General features: G+C 40.8%; 1 protein-coding gene across 7 annotated transcripts in view; it reads left to right on the top strand.

Annotated features, from left to right (window-relative positions):
• The first annotated feature begins 1,987 nt into the window (after positions 1–1,987).
• Positions 1,988–20,067, top strand: part of CSNK1A1 (casein kinase 1 alpha 1) — a 47,731-nt gene continuing 29,651 nt past the window's right edge. For 2 of the 7 annotated variants that reach the window (XM_045037016.1, XM_045037025.1), the window contains exons 1-2: positions 1,988–2,666; positions 3,283–3,389. In XM_045037016.1, the coding sequence (XP_044892951.1) occupies positions 2,544–2,666; positions 3,283–3,389 (230 nt within the window). In that variant the 5' untranslated portion in view covers positions 1,988–2,543. The remainder of the gene's footprint in view (positions 2,667–3,282; positions 3,390–20,067) is intronic. The other 5 variants (XM_006928000.5, XM_006928002.5, XM_003981405.6 and 2 more) reach the window with 5 other exon arrangements.

The following is a 20,067-nucleotide window of genomic DNA, read 5'->3' on the forward strand; positions in this document are numbered from 1 at the left end:
AGCTGAGGAGGGGCAGAGAAGGAGACACAGAATCTGAAGCAGGTTCCAGGCTCTGAGCTGTCAGCACAGAGCCTGATGTGGGGTCAAACCCATGAATGGTGAGATCACGACCTGAGCCGAAGCCGGATGCTTAACCAACTGAGCCATCCAGGCACCTAACAGGGCACTTTAATGACATGTGTAGGAAGACAAATATCTAAGAATAAAGTACAACTTGAAATTAAATAAAATCAAAGAAAAATGCGTTATACTGCTCTTATGTTCCTAATATCTTTATGGAAAACTGTTAAGACTTGCCCTTGTCCCTACACCGACCTTTGGAAATCCCTAATCTAGTCCATTCCATGCACACCTCTGCCTCCATTCCATCCCATCTCCCATTCCACAATGGAGTTGTATCCTCACCAGACCCCCTCTCCCCTCCAAAAAAAAAAAAAAATCCTTCTAAATGTATGCCCCATCTGCCCTGTGGGGATCTCCTCAAGGTGTGGAATCCATTAAATTTTGGATGTCTGTGGTAGAAAATCAGCAGGATAGTAGCTATCTCTGGAAACTTCAAGATGCTTACATCTGGCTTTTCTTTTTTTTTAAAGACCAGAATCTAACAGCAAGGAATTTTAAGTAGGCCAACCGCGCTTTAGAGTCACTAAAGGAAAATGTCTGATAGTGCTGATTTGGGAGACAGGCAGCGGGAGTTTAGGTAGCGCATCAAAACTTCATTCTAAACCTTAGGGGATCTGTTTTCACATTCAACATATTTGGACTAGAGCTTTATGAATACAAGTATTTAAGTAGGAATCAGAATCAACATGGAGAAAGTTTAGTTATCTTTCAGGATGAACCCCATTACTAATTACTTAATCAGCTTTCAAGGTTGCAGTCGGGTCTACATTTTTTTTTCCATTTCCATTTTAATGAAACTATTTTGAGAGATTTCGCTTAAACTTCTACAAGTGGGGTTGGATTCATTCATCAGGGTTTGATTCATATTACAGTTGATAGCATCAGCTTACGGAGCTTTCTTTTGTGATCATTACTACTAAGCCGTTTTCTCGGGTCAAATTTTATAAACCAAAATGTGGTCACCATTTTTTAAAATCAACTTATAGTAAAAAGTTTTCCTCTATACACGTTAACAGTAACATTACAGTTTGCTGTTTTAAACGTTATCAATTTTATTTTTGTGATAGTTATTTCCACCCTATGTTTTTTGGATCAGTACTGCAGTTTTGAATATGACCAGTCACTACGGAGTTGTTTTGGAGGCGGGTGGGGGCGTTGGAATAGTAACTTCTACATGCAGTTTTCCCACAGTTGTAAATTTTATTCTGTTGACTGATCTGCCACTCAAATTGAGTCGGGTATTGGTTTTTTCCCTGGGGACCAACTGTATCAGTGGAGAAACAACACAAAGACATAGGGCGGCAGGATAACTCCTGCTTCCTTCTTTTCCCTTCCTGTAATATGAGCTTCTCCAACACTCCATAAAGCGCAGAACTCTAATTCTTAAGACTAAAGAGCTAGATAGACTGAGCCAAAACAGGGAACCCTGAACAAACGCAGCCCAGCTACGTCTGCTTTGCTCTTCTTCTCCACCAGAGGTGACAACCTCTCGCAAAACAGAACTGGGCTGGAATAAGCCGGTCTGAGGGAGTGGCCGGAGGAAAGATCGAAGGTTAAAAAAGGGCCTCAGATAAGGAGCAAAGGTCAGCACCCAACTCCCAAGGAGGCCAGAAGTTCCCATCTTCCACGAAAAACGAAGGTGACTCCTCCCTAACAAGCTCTCGAGGCCGCGGGCCACGGGACCTTTCAGACACCAGGCGGGTTCGACGTGACTGTTTAACAGGTAGCAAGGTTGGAAGAGCCAACAACCGGAAGTGGAAGTGAGCCCCGGGCGGGGGTGAGGAGAGCCCGTTGCACGCCTGCGCAAGCAGCAGGATTGCATTACGCAGGCGCAGTTGGGCGGTGACGGGGTGACGCTCGAAGCGTGGGCCGCGACTCTCACGGATCCGGTTCCGCCCTCCCTCTGGTTGCCGACCCTCCGGGGCTAGCGCCTGAGATCCCTTTCCCAGAGTGCTCTGCGCTGTGAAGAAGCGGCTCCCGGGGACTGGGGGCATTTTGTGTTGGCTGGAGCCGGAGTAACAAGATGGCGGCGTCGGCGGAGTGACAGGAGTCCCTCCGGGCGGGAGCCGGCGGCAGTGGTGGCAGCGGTATCGCCGCCCTAAACCACCGCGCCCCTTTTCCAGCCCGCGACGTCGCCGTGAAAGCGAGGCAGCGGCGGCCGCCCAGGAACAAGTGGCCCAGCCTGGTAACCGCGAGAACCCCCTCATAAACTGCGGCCTGGCAAAAAGAAGCCGGACTGAGCGGCGGTGATCAGGTTCCCCTTGACCGAGTCTGGGCCCTGTAACGCCTGGAAAGAGCCAGCGCTTGCCGTTTCCTGCCGCCCTCCTCCGCAGCCTGCTCAGCGGACGAGCCCCAGAGGCCTCTGTTCTCCCCTCAGAGGTGTCGGGGCTTGGCCCCAGCCTCCATCTTCGTCTCTCAGGATGGCGAGCAGCAGCGGCTCCAAGGCCGAATTCATTGTCGGAGGGAAATATAAACTGGTACGGAAGATCGGGTCTGGCTCCTTCGGGGACATTTATCTGGCGATCAACATTACCAACGGCGAGGTAATCACCTGGGGTGGGGTTCACGACCACGCTGCGCCAGCCCTCACTCCCCACCCCAACCCCCAAAGTGCTCAGGCCTTTCCCCACCGCACGCACGTACTGGGGAGGGGAGTCCAGAGGGAGCCAGTTTTCCCGGCTTAGGAACCTCCCCCGCTCTCTTTCCCTAAAAGGCAAAGAACCCGATAGAAAGGTTGGGAGAACTGTGAAGTTTCCCAGCTTGTTGAAAATGCACCTTAATCGAACTTTTTTAAGCCGTCGTTTAAGGTGAGAACGGCAAAACCGTATTTCTGGGATCCCCGTGTTTTTCTCTCTCTATGGATTTATTTTGTTGGGGTTCTTGCTTGCGATCGTCAGTTTCCTTCTAAACCTTTCATTACGTTTTCTGGATGAATCATTTTCCTGCACCTTCGAGGACGTGCCGATTTCGTCACTATCCCCTGAAGAGGCCTTTGAGGCCGGTTGCCTCGTTTTATAATTTGAAAGAGAGCTTTCTCTCTGGGCCTCGTACTTCCCCTCGTAGTCTCGAGTCGGAGCTTTCCTAATGTCTCCCCTCCTTTCCCAAGTGACATTGAATCCTTAGGGATGTTGATGCCATCGTCCCCTCTCTCCCCTGCAGGAAGTGGCAGTGAAGCTAGAATCTCAGAAGGCCAGGCATCCCCAGTTGCTGTACGAGAGCAAACTCTATAAGATCCTTCAAGGTGGGGTGGGCATCCCCCACATACGGTAAGAACCCATAAGCGAACAGGCGGCGCACGGAGGGAAGTACGGAAATGGGGGAAATGGGTAGAGGCAGGTAGGAGCACCGGCTGGATCCGGGCCTTGGTGTTTGAGTTGCCTGGGTTTACTATAGCCGGTGGTTTCCTGTGAACCGTGAGACGCCACAATCACTGAGTAAATTTTCAGTTTGCCAACTTCGCGTAGAATTTCACTTTGTTACACTGTGCTCCATTTAGCTTCCGTCATTCTTCCCGAGGCTTTCCTTTGCAGTTAAGTGTGCGGGTCGTCTTTGATCCCTACGCGGAAGGGTTGTCTGCTGCTTTCTTTGCGCCGGCACCTCTGATGTTCTTAGGTTTATCCAGGGAAGTGGATTTGAAGCTGCCAAGTGACCGGGTTCGGCCAGTTCGGGTTGCTATTGGAGCTGGCTTGGGAAATGGCTGCTCTTTTGTTGTGTTTTTGTTCCAACATGTCTTCCTCCTCCGCTTAGAAAATGGCGGAACGACGTGACTCAACCACATATTCCTGCCCTTTTCTATGCTGGGGTTCACAAGTGACCCTTCCTTGGTTCCCCCTTGAGCAGCCCAGAGTGGATTAAACCTTTGAAAAGCCAAGAATAAAGCTGCAGGCGGCGGTGGGGTCCAAGGAAGGGGATGGCATAATGACAGTCTGTTTGTGATCTCTGCAGCAGATGCGACGTGAAATTGTTCAATTACACTATGCGGAATCCCTCATAGTCCCTTTAAAAGTGTTAATTATTCTTTCACGAAGGATAATGTTAGCCGCGTTTCAGTTTGTGCACTAAATTTTTATGAGTAATGGCAGAGGCAGTTTGAGCACTACTGTATTGAAATTGACTCAGATCAGTTGTATTAAAAGGAAGATTAATCACATAACCACAGTGCGGTAAGTAGCTTTAACCTGTTGAGTTACTTGGTCGGTAACTCCTCACGTCGAGGAAATTGTAGTCTTTTGGGGGATAGGATACTGGCGAAGGCAAATGGTAATAGTGATCATGATACGAGATGACCAGGCATTGGGGTTTTTTTTTAATGGTTAACTTTAAAGGTTGTTAATTTGACTTTGAGATTAAAGAGTATCTACCTAGAACAGGGGCCAGATTGTTTAAAGCCAAGCCATTTTTCAGCAATTACTCAAAAATAACATTTGCAAAAAGAACCAGAGAGAGCTAAAAACTGAGTGGAATCCTAGTCCCTGTAACCTCTTTTTCTGTTCCACTTTATATTTCTTATGAATTAAGGACTGGATTGCATACATTAATTCAGATGTGGAAACAATCAGAGTAATACTATCCTTAAAAAATCTCTAATGCTCGTAGATATTTTTGGTTGTAAGTGATAAATCATTTATTTTATAAGGTAGATAATGTGAAATCCAACATGATGGAAGATTTTAAGTGATTCCTATTCCCCACCCTCCCTCCCTTTTTTTAAAGAATTTTATTACATTGTCTAGTTTTTTTCCTCCCTCAAAATAAAAAGTCAATTGCATTAGCCCCAAAGTTTTAAACTCCTTTCCTTTTGCCTTTAAACACACCTCTCCACTCCTGGCCCCCACTGATTTGCTTTCCATCCCTGTAGTTTAACCCAGAATTTCACACACACGTAGTCATACAGTAGTATGAGGTCGTTTGTGTCTGACATCTCTCATTTAGCATAATGCTCTTCAGATTCATCCATGCTGGGAGGTTTTAGAAATTTCACAAATCAGGTTGGATTTAACATACTCAAAATAATTTTCAAAAAGCATTAAGCATCTGGCATTTTCAGTGCTAAACCCTTTTATCTGGTAGCCTTTATTTAAGAACAGTGCTGGGGCACCTGGGTGGCTCAGTCGGCTGAGCGTCCGACTTCGGCTCAGGTCATGATCTCAGGGTTCATGGGTTCGAGCCCTGCTTTGGGCTGTGTGCCGACAGCTGAGCCTGGAGCTTGCTTTGGATTCTGTGTCTCCCTCTCTCTGCCCCTCCCCCACGTGTGCTCTGTCTCTGTCTCTCTTTCTCTCTCTCTCAAAAATAAATAAAATGTAAAAAAATTTTTTTTAAGAACAGTACTGATCTAGACCAACAAGAGCAATGCTTAATATACTGAATAAGCACATGAATAAATGAAATTGTGAGCAAAATAATAGGCATCTATTATAAGATGTTGAGTGCAGAGAGAGTTGTAGTTATAAACTGGGTGGAGCTAAAGAGAGATTAACCTGGCTTTCAAATTAACGCTTCCTGGGAGAGGTGATGGTATTTCAGGATCTGGCTTTAAGGAAGAAAGCTTGGTTGAACTGGTTGGGGAGGGCATCCAAGAATACCGGGTGGCTTCTGGGAGTAGTCTCTAATGCAGAAAGTAGTAATTGGATGAGGGTGGGGAAAGAGTAAATTTGTTTTAGGAGTGGTAGACTCTGGTACATAGGAACAGTAGTGGTTCATTAGCTATAAAGTGTGAGAGAACTGTTTTTCTGCTGAAGTGAAAAGGGTAAGAAAGACTTACATAAATTCTTTTTTTGGGTGGTTATAACTTCCCACCCCTTCATTTTGTTCCCCACTGTTTCCATGTTACCTATATGTAGCATATATACAATAAATATTTACTTGGTAAATATTAAAGTAAATTGACATTAGTTTATTGAGATGAAATAAAGTGGTCTGTGTGTTATCCTATGTTTTAGATGGATATAAATATAAAACATTTAGATTTTGGGTGCCTGGCTGGCTCAGTCAGTAGAGCATGTGACTCTTGATCTCGAGGTCATGAGTTCAAGTCCCATGTTGCACATAGAGCTTACTTTTAAAAAATTTGGAATTTGCTGCAGTTACATTTAACTCATTTTCTTCCCAGCCTCCCCACCAATTTATTTTAAGATACTTCGGGATATCCTAAAACAAGGGCTCAAAATTACCTGGCCCACATAGCAGACCTAATTAAAAAATAGTAAGGGAACTGTTGTTCTACCGAAGCATAGCATCCAGTGCTGGTGTAAAGACCAGGAATGAGGGTGGTGTTCACTCTCCATATTTTTTTTTTTTAATTTTTTTTTTTCAACGTTTATTTATTTTTGGGACAGAGAGAGACAGAGCATGAACGGGGGAGGGGCAGAGAGAGAGGGAGACAAAGAATCGGAAACAGGCTCCAGGATCTGAGCCGTCAGCACAGAGCCCGACGCGGGGCTTGAACTCACGGACCACGAGATCGTGACCTGGCTGAAGTTGGACGCTTAACCGACTGCGCCACCCAGGCGCCCCCACTCTCCATATTTTTAAGAAACTAGGGTCATTCTTTAGTTGAGAAACTAAAATCGTTAATTGACTTCTGGAAGCTCGTTAAAAATTACTGTATTTTTCTCTCCCTCCGTCTCTGCCCCTCCCTCTCTCAAAATAAACAAACATCTAAAACATTATTTAACAATTACTGCATTTCTTTTACAACCTTCTGTTTGTGCCCCTCAATTTGAATTGAATTAACATGATCTTTAAAGAAGGATTTATGCTATCAAGCTCTAGATTTGTCATGGGATATTGACAGAGTGGTCTGGGGTCAGTCAATCCTTTAACCTCTTTGGGCCTACCAGTTAGTTTCCTCATCTAGGACATGCAAAGAGGATTTTACCAAGTTAGTAATTTTCTAATTCTGTTGGAATAGGAAAGGAAAATAGTGGACAGAAAGGTTTAGGGTTTCCTACTCTTCTAGAAAAACAATTTTGCAAATTGAGCTTTTGGGTAGGATTTTATTTGAACAAGGTACCCAACCTAAATAGAAGTTGTTGACCTAGTCGATCTCAGAACTTCCAGCTCTGAAATTTCAGGATGACTTTTCAGTCATGTAGGTTTTACCTTTGAATCTTAATTTAGTATAGAAACCCCACTCAAGACTATTAAAAATGCCATCTGCATCAGATAAACTATCGGTACCATTTAGAAGGAAGTAAATTAATGGAATATATATTTTTTTTTATTGGAAAATAAAGAAGATGGGAAGGGGCATGGGAGAATTGTTGCCTTATTTTTCTAACCATTTTGTTTTTTTGCTCTCTCTGAATCTTAAGAATTATAGAAGATATTTATAAAGTACTAGTTAATCCTTACTCTTCAGTGTTAAAAGCAGCTTAAATTTTAATCTTAGCTTTTTTGGCACTGAGCATATATCTTGCAAATAAGTTCTAATGCTGTTATCCGAGAACAAAGATGCCATCTGTACTGGATAGGTCTTTATTTGTTACAGATCACTGGATGCATGAAAAATGTGATTTTTAACTCAGGGTAACTGAATCCACAATATACTAAACATGCTTTATGGTGGCTTATAATGGGTTTCTAGTTATGGAATAATGTAATGATGCTTAAGTAGCATTAAGTAGCAGCATTTGTGAGCTGCATGAAACCTGAGAGATATAGCCTGATACCTCAATGCAAATTAGATTACTGATTCTCAGAAAGGTTACTAGAGTCTCCTAACTCCTAATTTTTCTGAGCCATTTTTACCTTTATGTCAAGGTCAAATCATGCCTGTTCACATACTTCATTCACACCTTTTCATGTGATGCTACAGAGCCATACTCTGCCTTCTTCTGTTTCTGGCATTTGGTCTCAGAGAAACTGAAAATCTTTTCTGTAAATACAAGTTACTTATTGTTGGTATTATTTAACTAGATGCTAATAATTTTTATTGCCCTCTTTGGCTCCATGGATTGCAGGATGAGAACTTTTGTTGGACAGTATTGATTTGTAGCTTAAATAGAAGTAAATACTTGTGAGTCCATGTATAGAATATGTACTTTACCTTGGCTTTAATCATTTTTAGAGCTAGATCATTTTGTTTCAGAGTACCTAAAGTATCAGTTAATGAGGCTTTTTCTCCTGATTTGTCAGTGTTTAGTAAGGAACTTTAAAATTTTTTTTTTAATGTTTATTCATTTTTGAGAGAGAGAGAGAGAGCACGAGCAAGCAGGGGAGGGGCAGAGAGAGAGGGAGTCACAGAATCAGAAGCAGGCTCCAGGCTCTGAGTTGTCAACACAGAGCCCAACGTGGGGCTCGAACTCATGAACCTCAAGATCATGACCTGAGCTGAAGTTGGACGCTTAGACCACTGAGCCACTCAGGTGCCCCGCCCTATAAGAAGCTTTAATGTCCAGAAGTCTATAAATGTTATAAATTGAATTTGAAACAAATGTTACGAATGGAATCGTTTAAGCTTATTTTGGTATGTTATTATCCGTCCTTAACTTTAACAGTTTTTCTGAGGTTAGGTGAGTATCTTTCAAACTAAAAATGACTACTTAGTTAAAATGATGGGTTTTGTCACTGTTTTTGTTTCCAAAACAATGTCAGGTGGCTTGAAATTTAAATGATCAGTAATCACATAACATGGACTAATGTTTTAATGATTTTTTTAAAAACTGAGATGTAACTTAAGAAAATGAAATGTAATTTACACACAGTAAAATGCATAGCTTTTAATATGCCATCAAATGAGTTTTGACAAATGTATACGCTGGTATAACCCACACTCTCTATTGAGATAAAGCATATTTGATTTTTTAAAAACATTTGTTTAATGTTTATTTATTTTGAGAGAGGGAGAGTGGGGGGAAGGGCAGAGAGAGGAGAGAGAGAATCCCAAGCAGGCTCCGTGCTGTCAGCACGGAGCCTGAGCCGGGGCTTGATCCCACAAACCATGAGATCATGACTTGAGCCAACAAAACCAAGAGTTGGACACGTAACCCACTGAGCCACCCAGACACCCCTGATTTTTTTTTTTTCTTTTTTTTTTTTAATGCTGCTAATCCTTGGTAAACTACATTTTGTGACAGGGTAGGTTTTTTTTTTTTTTTTAAGTTGGTCTTTTGGATTATTTTTACATAGTTTTTTTCTGAATATGATGTTGATTTGTCCACATGCAAGACTACAGGTTAGTAATCTTTAGCACCACTAAGTATGCTGTACAACTTGTCTAATGAAATAATCAGGTGGGAGTGATGAACACTGAGTGGCAATTGAGATCTTAGCCTTATTCTCCTTAGAGGAACCAGAATACTGCCTCTTCCTTTTCTGAAAGTCCTCGGTGGGATATGTTTTAATGGGGACCTTAGAAGTATTGTACAAAAAGATTTAGCTGTAGAGTACATTCTGATCCTCAATGTAAAGGGAAATGGAAAGAGCACTATATGAGAGTCAAGAGTTAGAGATCTGTCTGTGATGTCATCTAGGTTTAAACCTAGAATGAATTCTAAAATTTGTAACGTCAGCTTTCATTTATACAAGGGCTTTTGTAGGATTAACTAGGTCTTAAGAAGTTTTCTAATGCATTGTATAAATTGATGGGATTAGTAGGCTAAAATACGGCTCTTCTATTCTCTGATGCAATAATTTTCTCTAACTTTAATATGTAGTTGTCTTAATTTATGATGTTGATACATACTACTGAAACAACTGGGTAGTTTGTTGAATTCAGTTTGGCTAAACATTCCTTTTCCATCTGTGTGCAAGAAAGAAAAGTAGAATCAACTGTTTGGACATTGTACGTGGTCTGTGTCATTACAACAGTCCTGTAATGGGGGTTTCGTACAAAGTGTGAGAGTGAGGGGTTAATTTGCCTAAAGTCACACAGCTAATGTGTTGTTTAAATAGATCTTACTGCCTCTTCAGACTGTGCCATTAGTTCCCAAACTTTGCTGCACATTGGAGTTACATGGAGAGCTTTAAAAAAAAAAAATTGACACTTGGCTCCTAACCTTACATATTTTGTTTTATTTCTTTATTTTTATTTTTATTTTTATTTTATTTTATTTTTTTTTCAACGTTTATTTATTTTTGGGACAGAGAGAGACAGAGCATGAACGGGGGAGGGGCAGAGAGAGAGGGAGACACAGAATCGGAAACAGGCTCCAGGCTCTGAGCCATCAGCCCAGAGCCCGACGCGGGGCTCGAACTCACGGACCGCGAGATCGTGACCTGGCTGAAGTCGGACGCTTAACCGACTGCGCCACCCAGGCGCCCCTATTTCTTTATTTTTAAATTTTTTTTAAGTTTATTTATTTTGAGAGAGAGAGAATCCCAAGCGGGCTGTATACTACCAGTGCAGAGCCTAATGCGGGGCTCACACTCTTGAACTGTGAAATCATGACCTGAGCTGAAATCTTAAAAGTCCGATGCTTAGTGGACTGAGCCACCCAGGCACCACTTACATGTTTTGATTTATTGGGTTTGGGGGTATGCCTTAAGCATCAAGAGTTATAAAAGCTCCCCAGGTGATTCTGATGTGCAACAGAGTTTTTGGAACCATTTTACTGCACCATATTTCAAGGTTATAGTGCTTCCCTGCTCACAACCCACCAAGTCCCATCTTTCTAGAACTACAATTTGATAAGACTTATTTACCTCCTCCTGTGAATTGGGTTAATTCAGGAAATCCTATACTAAGAAACATGGCACTGGAAAATACACTGTAATCCCATACAATCAAATGCTGTGATTTCTGAAAAGTATCTAACACCAGTATTTGAAATCATTTTTGTACTCACATGTCTCAGATACATTCCACAAGAAAGCATTCTAGAAATTTCTGGAGGGAAAGAACCATGTCTCGCTGACTGAGGTATCGTTTACGTTTCTTAGAATAGTGTTGGGTAAAAAAGGCACTAATGATTCATAATAATGAAATTCTGCTTTTATTTTATTTATGTGCATTTCCTTTTTTAATGGAACCCTGTAGAAAGTTTGCTTCTACACATTTATAAAACTTCAGGAATACCTGATGCATGCATAGCTCCTAGTGGGAGTATTTATCATCTCTGTAGTACTTAGTATTTCTTAAGTATTCAGCTGAACTCCATAGCTGGCTGCCAATTTACAAATGGAAATGTGATTGTACTAGTTCCTTCAGCTTTGAATGGTGTGTAAAACTACTACCATGTTATTAAATGCTAATGTCCGTGAATTTCACAGTGAAGCCTTGCTGTTGTGGACATTTATCAAGTTAAGTATCTATTAACATCTCTTAGTATTTCTTAGTGGTGTTGGCCTTCTGCAATTTCTTTTGGTTCTAGATCAACATAAGGACTTTGCAACTTTTGTACTGGAGGATTTTTAAGGGGGACAAGATGGTGACAGTGGCTAAGCACACATCGTATAGGTCATCCATACGTTTCATTTGTTCATTTGTGCCTTCATTAAGTGTATAGTGGAGAGATGTGCAAATTAACCTGAAATTGAGGTTTACTATATTTCACCTCACCTGGAAGCTACTCTAAGTATTTAATCTGTTGTATTTGCCTAGACTGCCAGACTATTCTGTCCTTAATGTGACTTTCACAGAAAGGAGAGTGTAAGATCTGATTATAAGCTGCTTGTTGGAAGGTAATAGCATGAAATTATTGTAAGTTTTAAGTGTCAATTTCCAGGTCTTTTAGTTGTATTAGAAGTGTCTAATACATTGTTCTTGGTAACAACTAAATTAATGAAATTCTCCTAAGCAGACTGGAGTTTATACCTTTACATAAATACCCTTCTTTTCCTTTCCTTTACTCTGCTGTTCGTTATGTATTGAGGTCAGATTGTTTCCTTTTTGGCTGTTTGCACTTGATTACAATTATTCTTTTTTGTTGTTTGTATAAGAGCAAGTGGGGGGGCAGAGGGAGAGAGAGAGAGAATCTTTCTAGTTTATTTATTTTGAGAGAGAGAGTGGGGGAAAGGGGGGGTGGGGGGGAGGGGGGAGAGAATCCCAAGCAAGCTCCGCATCAGTAAGTGCAGAGCCCGATGGTGGGGCTCGAACCCACGAACCATGAGATCATGACCTGAGCCCAAATCAGGAGTCCAGCTCTTAACTGACTCAGTCACCCAGGCACCCAGTTACAATTATTCTTACCAGAGAGTCCCACTTACTGAAATCCTGGTGTTCCCATTTCGAACCTCCATGATATTAATACTTTGTATCCCTCTTAAAGAACAGAGTAACGTTGTATCCCTCTTAAAGAACAGAGTAAGGTTAGCTTCTACTCTTCTAATGAAAGCTCAAATGTTCAAAAGTGTCTTGGTGAACTGAATAAATTTCACAACACCTCCTACAGTATTTTCTAGAGGATAAGCAAGAATTTCTTTCAGTCAAGAAACATATGAGTACCTACTATGTGCCAGGCATAGTTTAAAATACTGGGCACATTTCAGTTAGAGACAAATTTTGTGAGACTTCCATTCTTTTTGAGCATATGCCATGCATTTGGCATATAGTTGTGAATTTGTCTCTCTTGCTGAAAATTAAGAGGAAATGTATAAATCTCAGTGTGGATATGTTTCCTTAACATCAAGGGATGGTATCTTGAGTATTAGCCCACAATAGTACCTTGAACCATACATAATTATTACTTACAGAGCTTGTTAAAGATGCCTGCAGTTTCAGATACATAGTAGGTGCTTAATAAGTATTGAATCAGACATTGGAGGAACAGATTTGGGGGGAAAACTTTTTTTTTTAAAGATTTTAAGTAATTTCTACACCCAGTGTGGGGACCTGAACCCACAGCCTGGAGATCAAGAGTCTCATGCTCTACTGGCTGAGCCAGCCAGATACCCCTGGAGAAAGAACCTTTAAGGAGGTAATTTACATACATAAACCACCTATTTCAAGTGTACAGTCGATTGGTTTTTAGTGTATGTACAGAGTTGTGCAACCATCACCATAACCTGATTTTAGAATATTTTCATCATCCCCAAAAGAAACTTGAACCCATTAACTAACAATCACTGGCCATATCCTGTCAGCCCTAGACAACCACTGATCCACTTTGTTTCTACTTAGAATGCTCTTTTAAAAATTCGATAAAGCCTTTATAATTGGTATTATGAAAGCTGTAGGTATATTGTCCACTTCTCCACATGCTGTCTTCCAGTAAAATACTACCGATATTAGAGCAGTGACAGTAAGGACTGACAGAAATCAGATCATTTGTGATCTTTTTTTTTCTTTAAGTTCATTTATTTATTTAGAGTGAGAGAGAGAGTGAGCAAGTATGAATAGGGGAGGGGCAGAGAGAGAGGGAGAGAAAGAATCCCAAGCAGGCTCTGCCAGCCTAGAACCCAGCGTGGGGCTTCAACCCATGAACCCATGAGATCATGACCTGAGCCAAAACCAAGAGTCAGATATCCAACCAACTGAGCCACCCAGGCCACCCCCATTTGTGATCTTTGAAATATAATTCTGGGTAGTATAGTGAGAATGATAACTATTTTGCTGGGAATCGAGAAAAAAAATGAGAGTGAGATGGCAGATGGAAACTAGGTTTTCAACAAGTTAACTGGTAAGCAAGAAAAAAGGTGACCTTGTTTCACTGTGTCCCAACCATGCTGGCTACTTCCAGTTTGTTGTGAATACCAGCCTAACTCCCATCCATCTCTTTACCTGGCCATCAGCCATTTTACACTTCAGGGATCAACCATGCTTGTCGGAAAATGCTTGTCAGAAAAGATAGATTGGGTTGCCATAATTGGGGCCCTCTCAGCACTAGGCTCTCCATCAAATGTGTTATTTATTTATTTGCATACACTGCTGTAAGCTATGAAAGCAGGAATTATATTTGGTTTTGTCTTGTTAGATACCGTAAATACTGCTTGTATCAGTAAATGGTACCTTTAGTACTGGGTAATGAATGATATGTACCAAAGCACATTTTTTGGTTTTGTGTTTTTATAATTTTTTGGGTTAAGGAACATTTATGCATCTTTGAAGGCAAAGGGCAGGGAACAAGGAGACTGAGAAATACGAAAATTTTATAGCATTAATTCAAGGATCTTGGGGATGATATTGTCTGCAAGGGATTAGTAGTAGCAGTTAGAAGGGTTAGGATGGAGAACAAAAGTGTCTTAGTTGACAGTAGTATTGCTGAGCACAACATACATTTCATGCCCAACTTTTCAGATCTTACTCTGCGGTGTCTTTACCTTAAAAATTGGGTTTTGAGGAAGAGGGGGATAGGTGAAACAAGTGATGGGAATTAAAGAGTACACTTACGATGAGCATTGACAGTGTATAGAATTGTTGAATCACTGTATTGTACACCTCAACCAACTAAAACACTGCATGTTAACTATACGAGAATTAAAATAAAAAACCTAATAAAATTTAAAAGAACCCAAAATGGTTTTGAAACAGGGATTCTTAATCTGGTACAGATATTCCTCATTCTACCCTCTCAAGTGGTAGCTAGGGGAAACAATGACATCTTTATTCTCCTGAACTTCTAACCGAATCTAGTAAGATGGTCCCAGACTTCAGATCGTTTGACTGACTTACGATTTTTAGACTTTACGGTAGTGTGAGAGTGATACGCATTCAGTAGAAACCATACTTTGAATTTTTGAGTTTTGATCTTTCCCCAAGCTCGCAGTATGTGGTATGACACTCCCGGGAGGTTGCTGGGCAGCAGCAATGAGGTAGCTCCAAGTCAGCTAGGTGCTCATGAGGATAAACACCTGGTACATTTACAACTGTTTATACTCCTGCAACCGTTCTGTTTCCTCTTTCCATACAGTACTTAACAAATTACATGAGCTGTTGAAAACTTTATTGTAAAATAGGTTTTGTGTTAGAGGATTTTGCCCAGCTGTAGGCTAAACTTAAGCATTCTAAGTACGTTTAAGGTAGGCTAGGCTAAGTTATGGTATTTGGTATATTATGTGTGTTAGGTGTATTTTTGACGTAGGATATTTTCAACTTGTGATGGGTTTATCAGGACCTAACCCCATGGTAAATTGGGGAAGATCTATTTCTATTATAAATGTAGGCAAGAAATCTCCACTATCTTTAGCAGTGCCTTACGGCTTTATCACCGTATTTCCATAACACATTATTGTTGCAGAAATCTCAGAATATTGTTTACAGTCATTGCTGCTTCAGAATTATAGTATTAATTAGATTTGCCCGTATATCATTATTTAATGCATTAATAGAGATACATTACTGTGTCAGATTTAAGTACTTTCATTGTAGTGAAATTTCCCCGTAATTTTCCTTTTTAATGCTGTGTATTTTCTGCATTTAAAATATTCTGAGGAGTCCATAGACTGTCAGACGAGCAAAGGTGGGAGCTCCGCAGCACCAAAAAGTTTTAAAAATTTTGGTATAGAACGAGTTGTTCCACCTCCATTCTCCAACTTTTTTGATCAAGTTCTTTGTCATTGTGGCTGAATAACATTTAATGCAAGGTTGGTCATTCATTTGGTAGATTTCCAGTATTTCCTTTTTTTCCCCCCAATATTTATTTTCTTTTCCCTTTTTAGCCTTGTTTAATTCCCAGTTAGTTCCATGTTTATTAATGCCCTCCCCAGGCTTGTGAGACTGTAAAGGTGGGAAAATCAGCCAGTTAAAAAAGGTTGAACAGTTCTAAGAAAGAATTGAAAGATTGAATTAATATCTAAAATTTCTTGAGATCATCATATTATCAGTTACTACTTTGACTGCCATCCGTACAGCTAAAACTTTAGTTACTTCATGTCTAAGTAAGTTGCCAGTATGGAGAAATCCATCTAATCTGTGTGTGTGTTTGTAGTTCTGTGTATTCCGGGTGTTTTCTTTCTTAAACCTGATTCTTCAGTTTCCTACAGTAGCCAAATGGAATTGAGTGTCTTTTCTCTAGTGAAAATGCCCTGGATCTCAAACCATTTTAGAGGTATTTCTGCAAGTTATAAATCCAAAGGATTATGGATAAAAATTACATGTTGCTAGCCTTTTAAAATCTGGATTGCATTTTAAATGTGAAATTGCAAGAGAAGGAATAGATGGATGCTCTTACATTTTTGGTGGCAGGTTGTTAAATTCTAGGTGTCTTGTATTAAAAATAAAATAAAGGCTACAAATCTACAGAGCATTTATGGCCAGGGAAGCTTAAGGAGAATGAGAATTATACAGCAATCTTGTTTATTGAGAATTAATAGAAAACCAAGAGGTAACCCGTATTTAGTTCTGTGTCTAGTTCTGTTTCAGAAAGGGCTGAAGAGTTACCATGAATGAGAATGTAGTCGAACCTGTCTTGCATTATTGGTTCTGTTTTCGTGATGAATGCCATTAATAAGATGGGGCTTAATAAGTACTGACAGTTTTAGGTTAGAAGTTACAGCATCTGACTCAAGTTCACAGATGCCTGCAGCTTCCAGAAGTAATCAAATGAACACACTACCAGAAGGATTTGAGACTCTTGTATTTAAATGGAGAATAGCGGGGTTGTGTTGTGGTTGAGAGTGCCCCTCTGTTAGAGTCTGGTAATTTAGGGTTGTGGGGAGGGGAATCAGAAAGATTGTACTAGACCAGATCCATCCATCCATCCATCCATCCATCCTTCCTTCCTTCTTTCCTTTCCTTTCCTTTCCTTTCCTTTCCTTTCCTTTCCTTTCCTTTTCTTTCTTTCTTTCTCTCTCTCTCTCTCTCTCTCTCTCTCTCTCTCTCTCTCTCTCTCTTTCTTAACTTTTTTAATGTTTGTTTATTTTCGAGAGAGAGAGTATGAGCAGGGAAGGGGCAGAGAGAGAGGGAAACACAGAACCCGATGCGGGGCTGGAACCCATGAACCGTGAAATATGACCTGAGCCAAAGTCGGATGCTTAACCAACTGAGCAAGCACCCAGGTATACCATCCGTAGATTAGATCTTACTTTGTACCCTCAAAAAAAGGAACATAAAGATTGGATGATGGTAAGTTGGCAAGAAAATAAGTTTGATAGACCATATCTTGAGACTGGAGATGCTATCTTACAGCAATGATTCGACACATACTTTTTAGTGTTCAGTAAAGACTTTGAGACCTTGAGATTATTAACCTGAAGATGGGAAGGTAAAAGGCACAGGAACAGACCTGTACCAGTTAAGAATATCACCTTTAAATATCTATTTATATGTATATATATTTTTTTTAATTTTTATTTTTTTTATTTTTTATTTTTTAATTTTTTTTCAACGTTTATTCATTTTTGGGACAGAGAGAGACAGAGCATGAACGGGGGAGGGGCAGAGAGAGAGGGAGACACAGAATCGGAAACAGGCTCCAGGCTCTGAGCCATCAGCCCAGAGCCTGACGCGGGGCTCGAACTCACAGACCGCGAGATCGTGACCTGGCTGAAGTCGGACGCTTAACTGACTGCGCCACCCAGGCGCCCTTAATTTTTATTTTTTAAGCTTATTTATTTTGAGAGAGAGAGGGATAGAGAGCGAGAGCTGGAGAGAAGGGGAGATGCAGGTTTCAACATTCTTAGTGTGGAGCCCGCCGTGGGGCTTGAACTCCTGAACCATGAGATCATGACCTGGGTCGAAACCAAGAGTCGGAAACTTAACTGAGCCACACCAGGGCCCCTATTTATTTTGGGGGTGGGGGGGTGGGGAGAGAGAACATGTGCACAAGAGACCCGCCTCCAAGTGGGGGAAGAAGAGGGGCGAAGAAAGCCTGAGAGCGAGAATTCCAAGCAGGCTCCACGCTCAGCTGAAATGGGGCTAGAACTCCCAAACTGAGTTCATGACCTGAGCTGGAATCAAGAGTTGGACGCTTAACTGACTGAGCCACCCAGGCGCCCTGAATGTAACTTTTAAACTTTTGTAATTACTTGGTTAATTTGAATCAAAGATGAATAGAGTCTTCCTGATGATTTTATACTTGCAGTACAGAGTGTTTTTGTATTCCTTGTTTTGTTTTCCTCATCTGCCACATCAAGCACTCCTTAGCCTGTTAGAGCCTGTAATATGGCTTTTCATTCTTTAGTTCAGCAAATGTTACTGAGCATTCCCTGCGGGCAAGGCATTGTGCTGGATACTGGGAATGTAGAGTTCTGAACAGGACAAATACAGTGGCTGCCCATGTTGTATTCGTCTGGATTCTCCAGAAAAGAGAACCACTGGATTATATATAGATATACAGAAATATTTATTATGAGGCATTGGCTCACACCTGTGGAAGCAAAGAAGTACCATAGTTTGCGGTGTGCAAGCTGGGAGGCCCAGGAAAACCAGCGGTGTAGTTTGGTCCCAAGCTTAAAGGCCCAAGAACCAGAGGCATGGACATCCAAGGGTAGAGGTCCCAGCTCTGACAGAGTGAATTTTCCCTTCCTCTGCCTTAGTTTTATTCCCTTTTTTATTCAAGCCTTCCACTTTAGGAAAGGTGATCTCTACTTATTCTATTATTCAAATGCTAATCTTGATTCAGATGCTAATCTCTGGAGACACTCTCACAGACACCCCAAAATAATGTTTTACCAGCTATCCCAGCATCCCTTAGTCCAGTCAATTTGATGCATAAGATTAACCATCACACCAATCAAACTAATAGTCTAAAGGGGAAGACCTACATGAAACAAGTTTTCTGTTATTAACTACCCTAGGTGTAGAGATAGAACGTATTTGGTTGCTTTAAGCTGAACTGAATACTTATGGTAGTTATACTGATTCATAGTTCTTGGAAGTCCTTAGGTATTGTAGCAATACCTATTTCATGGGGCGCCTGGGTGGCTCAGTTGGTTAAAGCGTCAGACTCTTGACTTTGGCTCAGGTAATGATCTCATGGTTCGAGTGGGTTTGAGCCCCATGTCAGGTTCCATGCTGACAGTGCAGAGCCTGCTTAGGATTGTCTTTCTCTCTCTCTCTGTCTGTCTCTCTGTCTCTCTCCCTCTCTCCCTCTCTTCCTCCCTCTCTCTCTCTCTCTCTCTCTCTCTCTCTCTCTAAATAAACTTAACAAAAATGTTCATCATTTTATTTTCTAAGGGTTTTTTTTATTTTCATAAAGAGATTTCTCAGAGAAAAGAAAACCCTAGCTTCAACCCTCCAACTATAACACTTCTAACTGGTCACCATGTCCTTGTCTCTCTTCTTGCCCATGCCTAGGATGCCCTTTTCTACCTTCCCTATCAAAATATTATCCCTTTGTCAGGATCTAACTGGTAACAGACTATTTCACAAGGTTTCTCTGGAAGGATTTAATTCTTATTGATCTTTTGGTTTTCTGAATTATTTAGGCATTTTTTTTTTTTTTTTGGTCAGCCTCAGTGACTTGTGCATGTATTTTCTTACATTTCTGCTTTTTATTGTCTTAATTTTTTAACTAGGTTTAGTTTAGATATTGGTTTTGGAGGAAGGGACATGAGAGCAAAGAGGTGGACTTTGCCTTCTCTAAGCATCTTCTTCAGACCTTAAGGTAGATTTTTTTTTTTGTACTCTAAATGGTTATATACCTTCAGTCTACTTCATTGATTGTTGAGGCAACACTGAGTCTGAAGGCATTGATTTGAAACAAATGGAAAATGAGACTCCTGCACTTTTTTTTTTTTAACTTTTCATCTATTATATTGCTTGGTTTTTTTTTTTTAATGTTTTGAAACTTAGTAAGAATAAGGTCCAAATCAAATCAGTTCTTTTTTTTAATCTAATAGGTATTTGAGTACCTACGTTGTTTTGTGTACATCACTTTATCATAGTGTACTTATTAGCAACGTATATTATACTCACATAAAAAAGGCACCAGGATATTGTATTGTCGAAGGGTTTAATTGTGGATATAAGTAGTATCCCAGTGGCTATGGGAATTCTGTGAAATAGGAGACCAGTGTGGAACAGACTACTTAAGGAAGACTTCTTTGGTATCTGGGTATTAAGATTTTGAAATTGAAAGTAGAGAGTTAGAAGCTAGTTTAGAATAGAAGTGGAGGGGCGCCTGG

This window comes from Felis catus, chromosome A1 (assembly GCF_018350175.1).
Source record: "Felis catus isolate Fca126 chromosome A1, F.catus_Fca126_mat1.0, whole genome shotgun sequence".
Taxonomy (NCBI): domain Eukaryota; kingdom Metazoa; phylum Chordata; class Mammalia; order Carnivora; family Felidae; genus Felis; species Felis catus.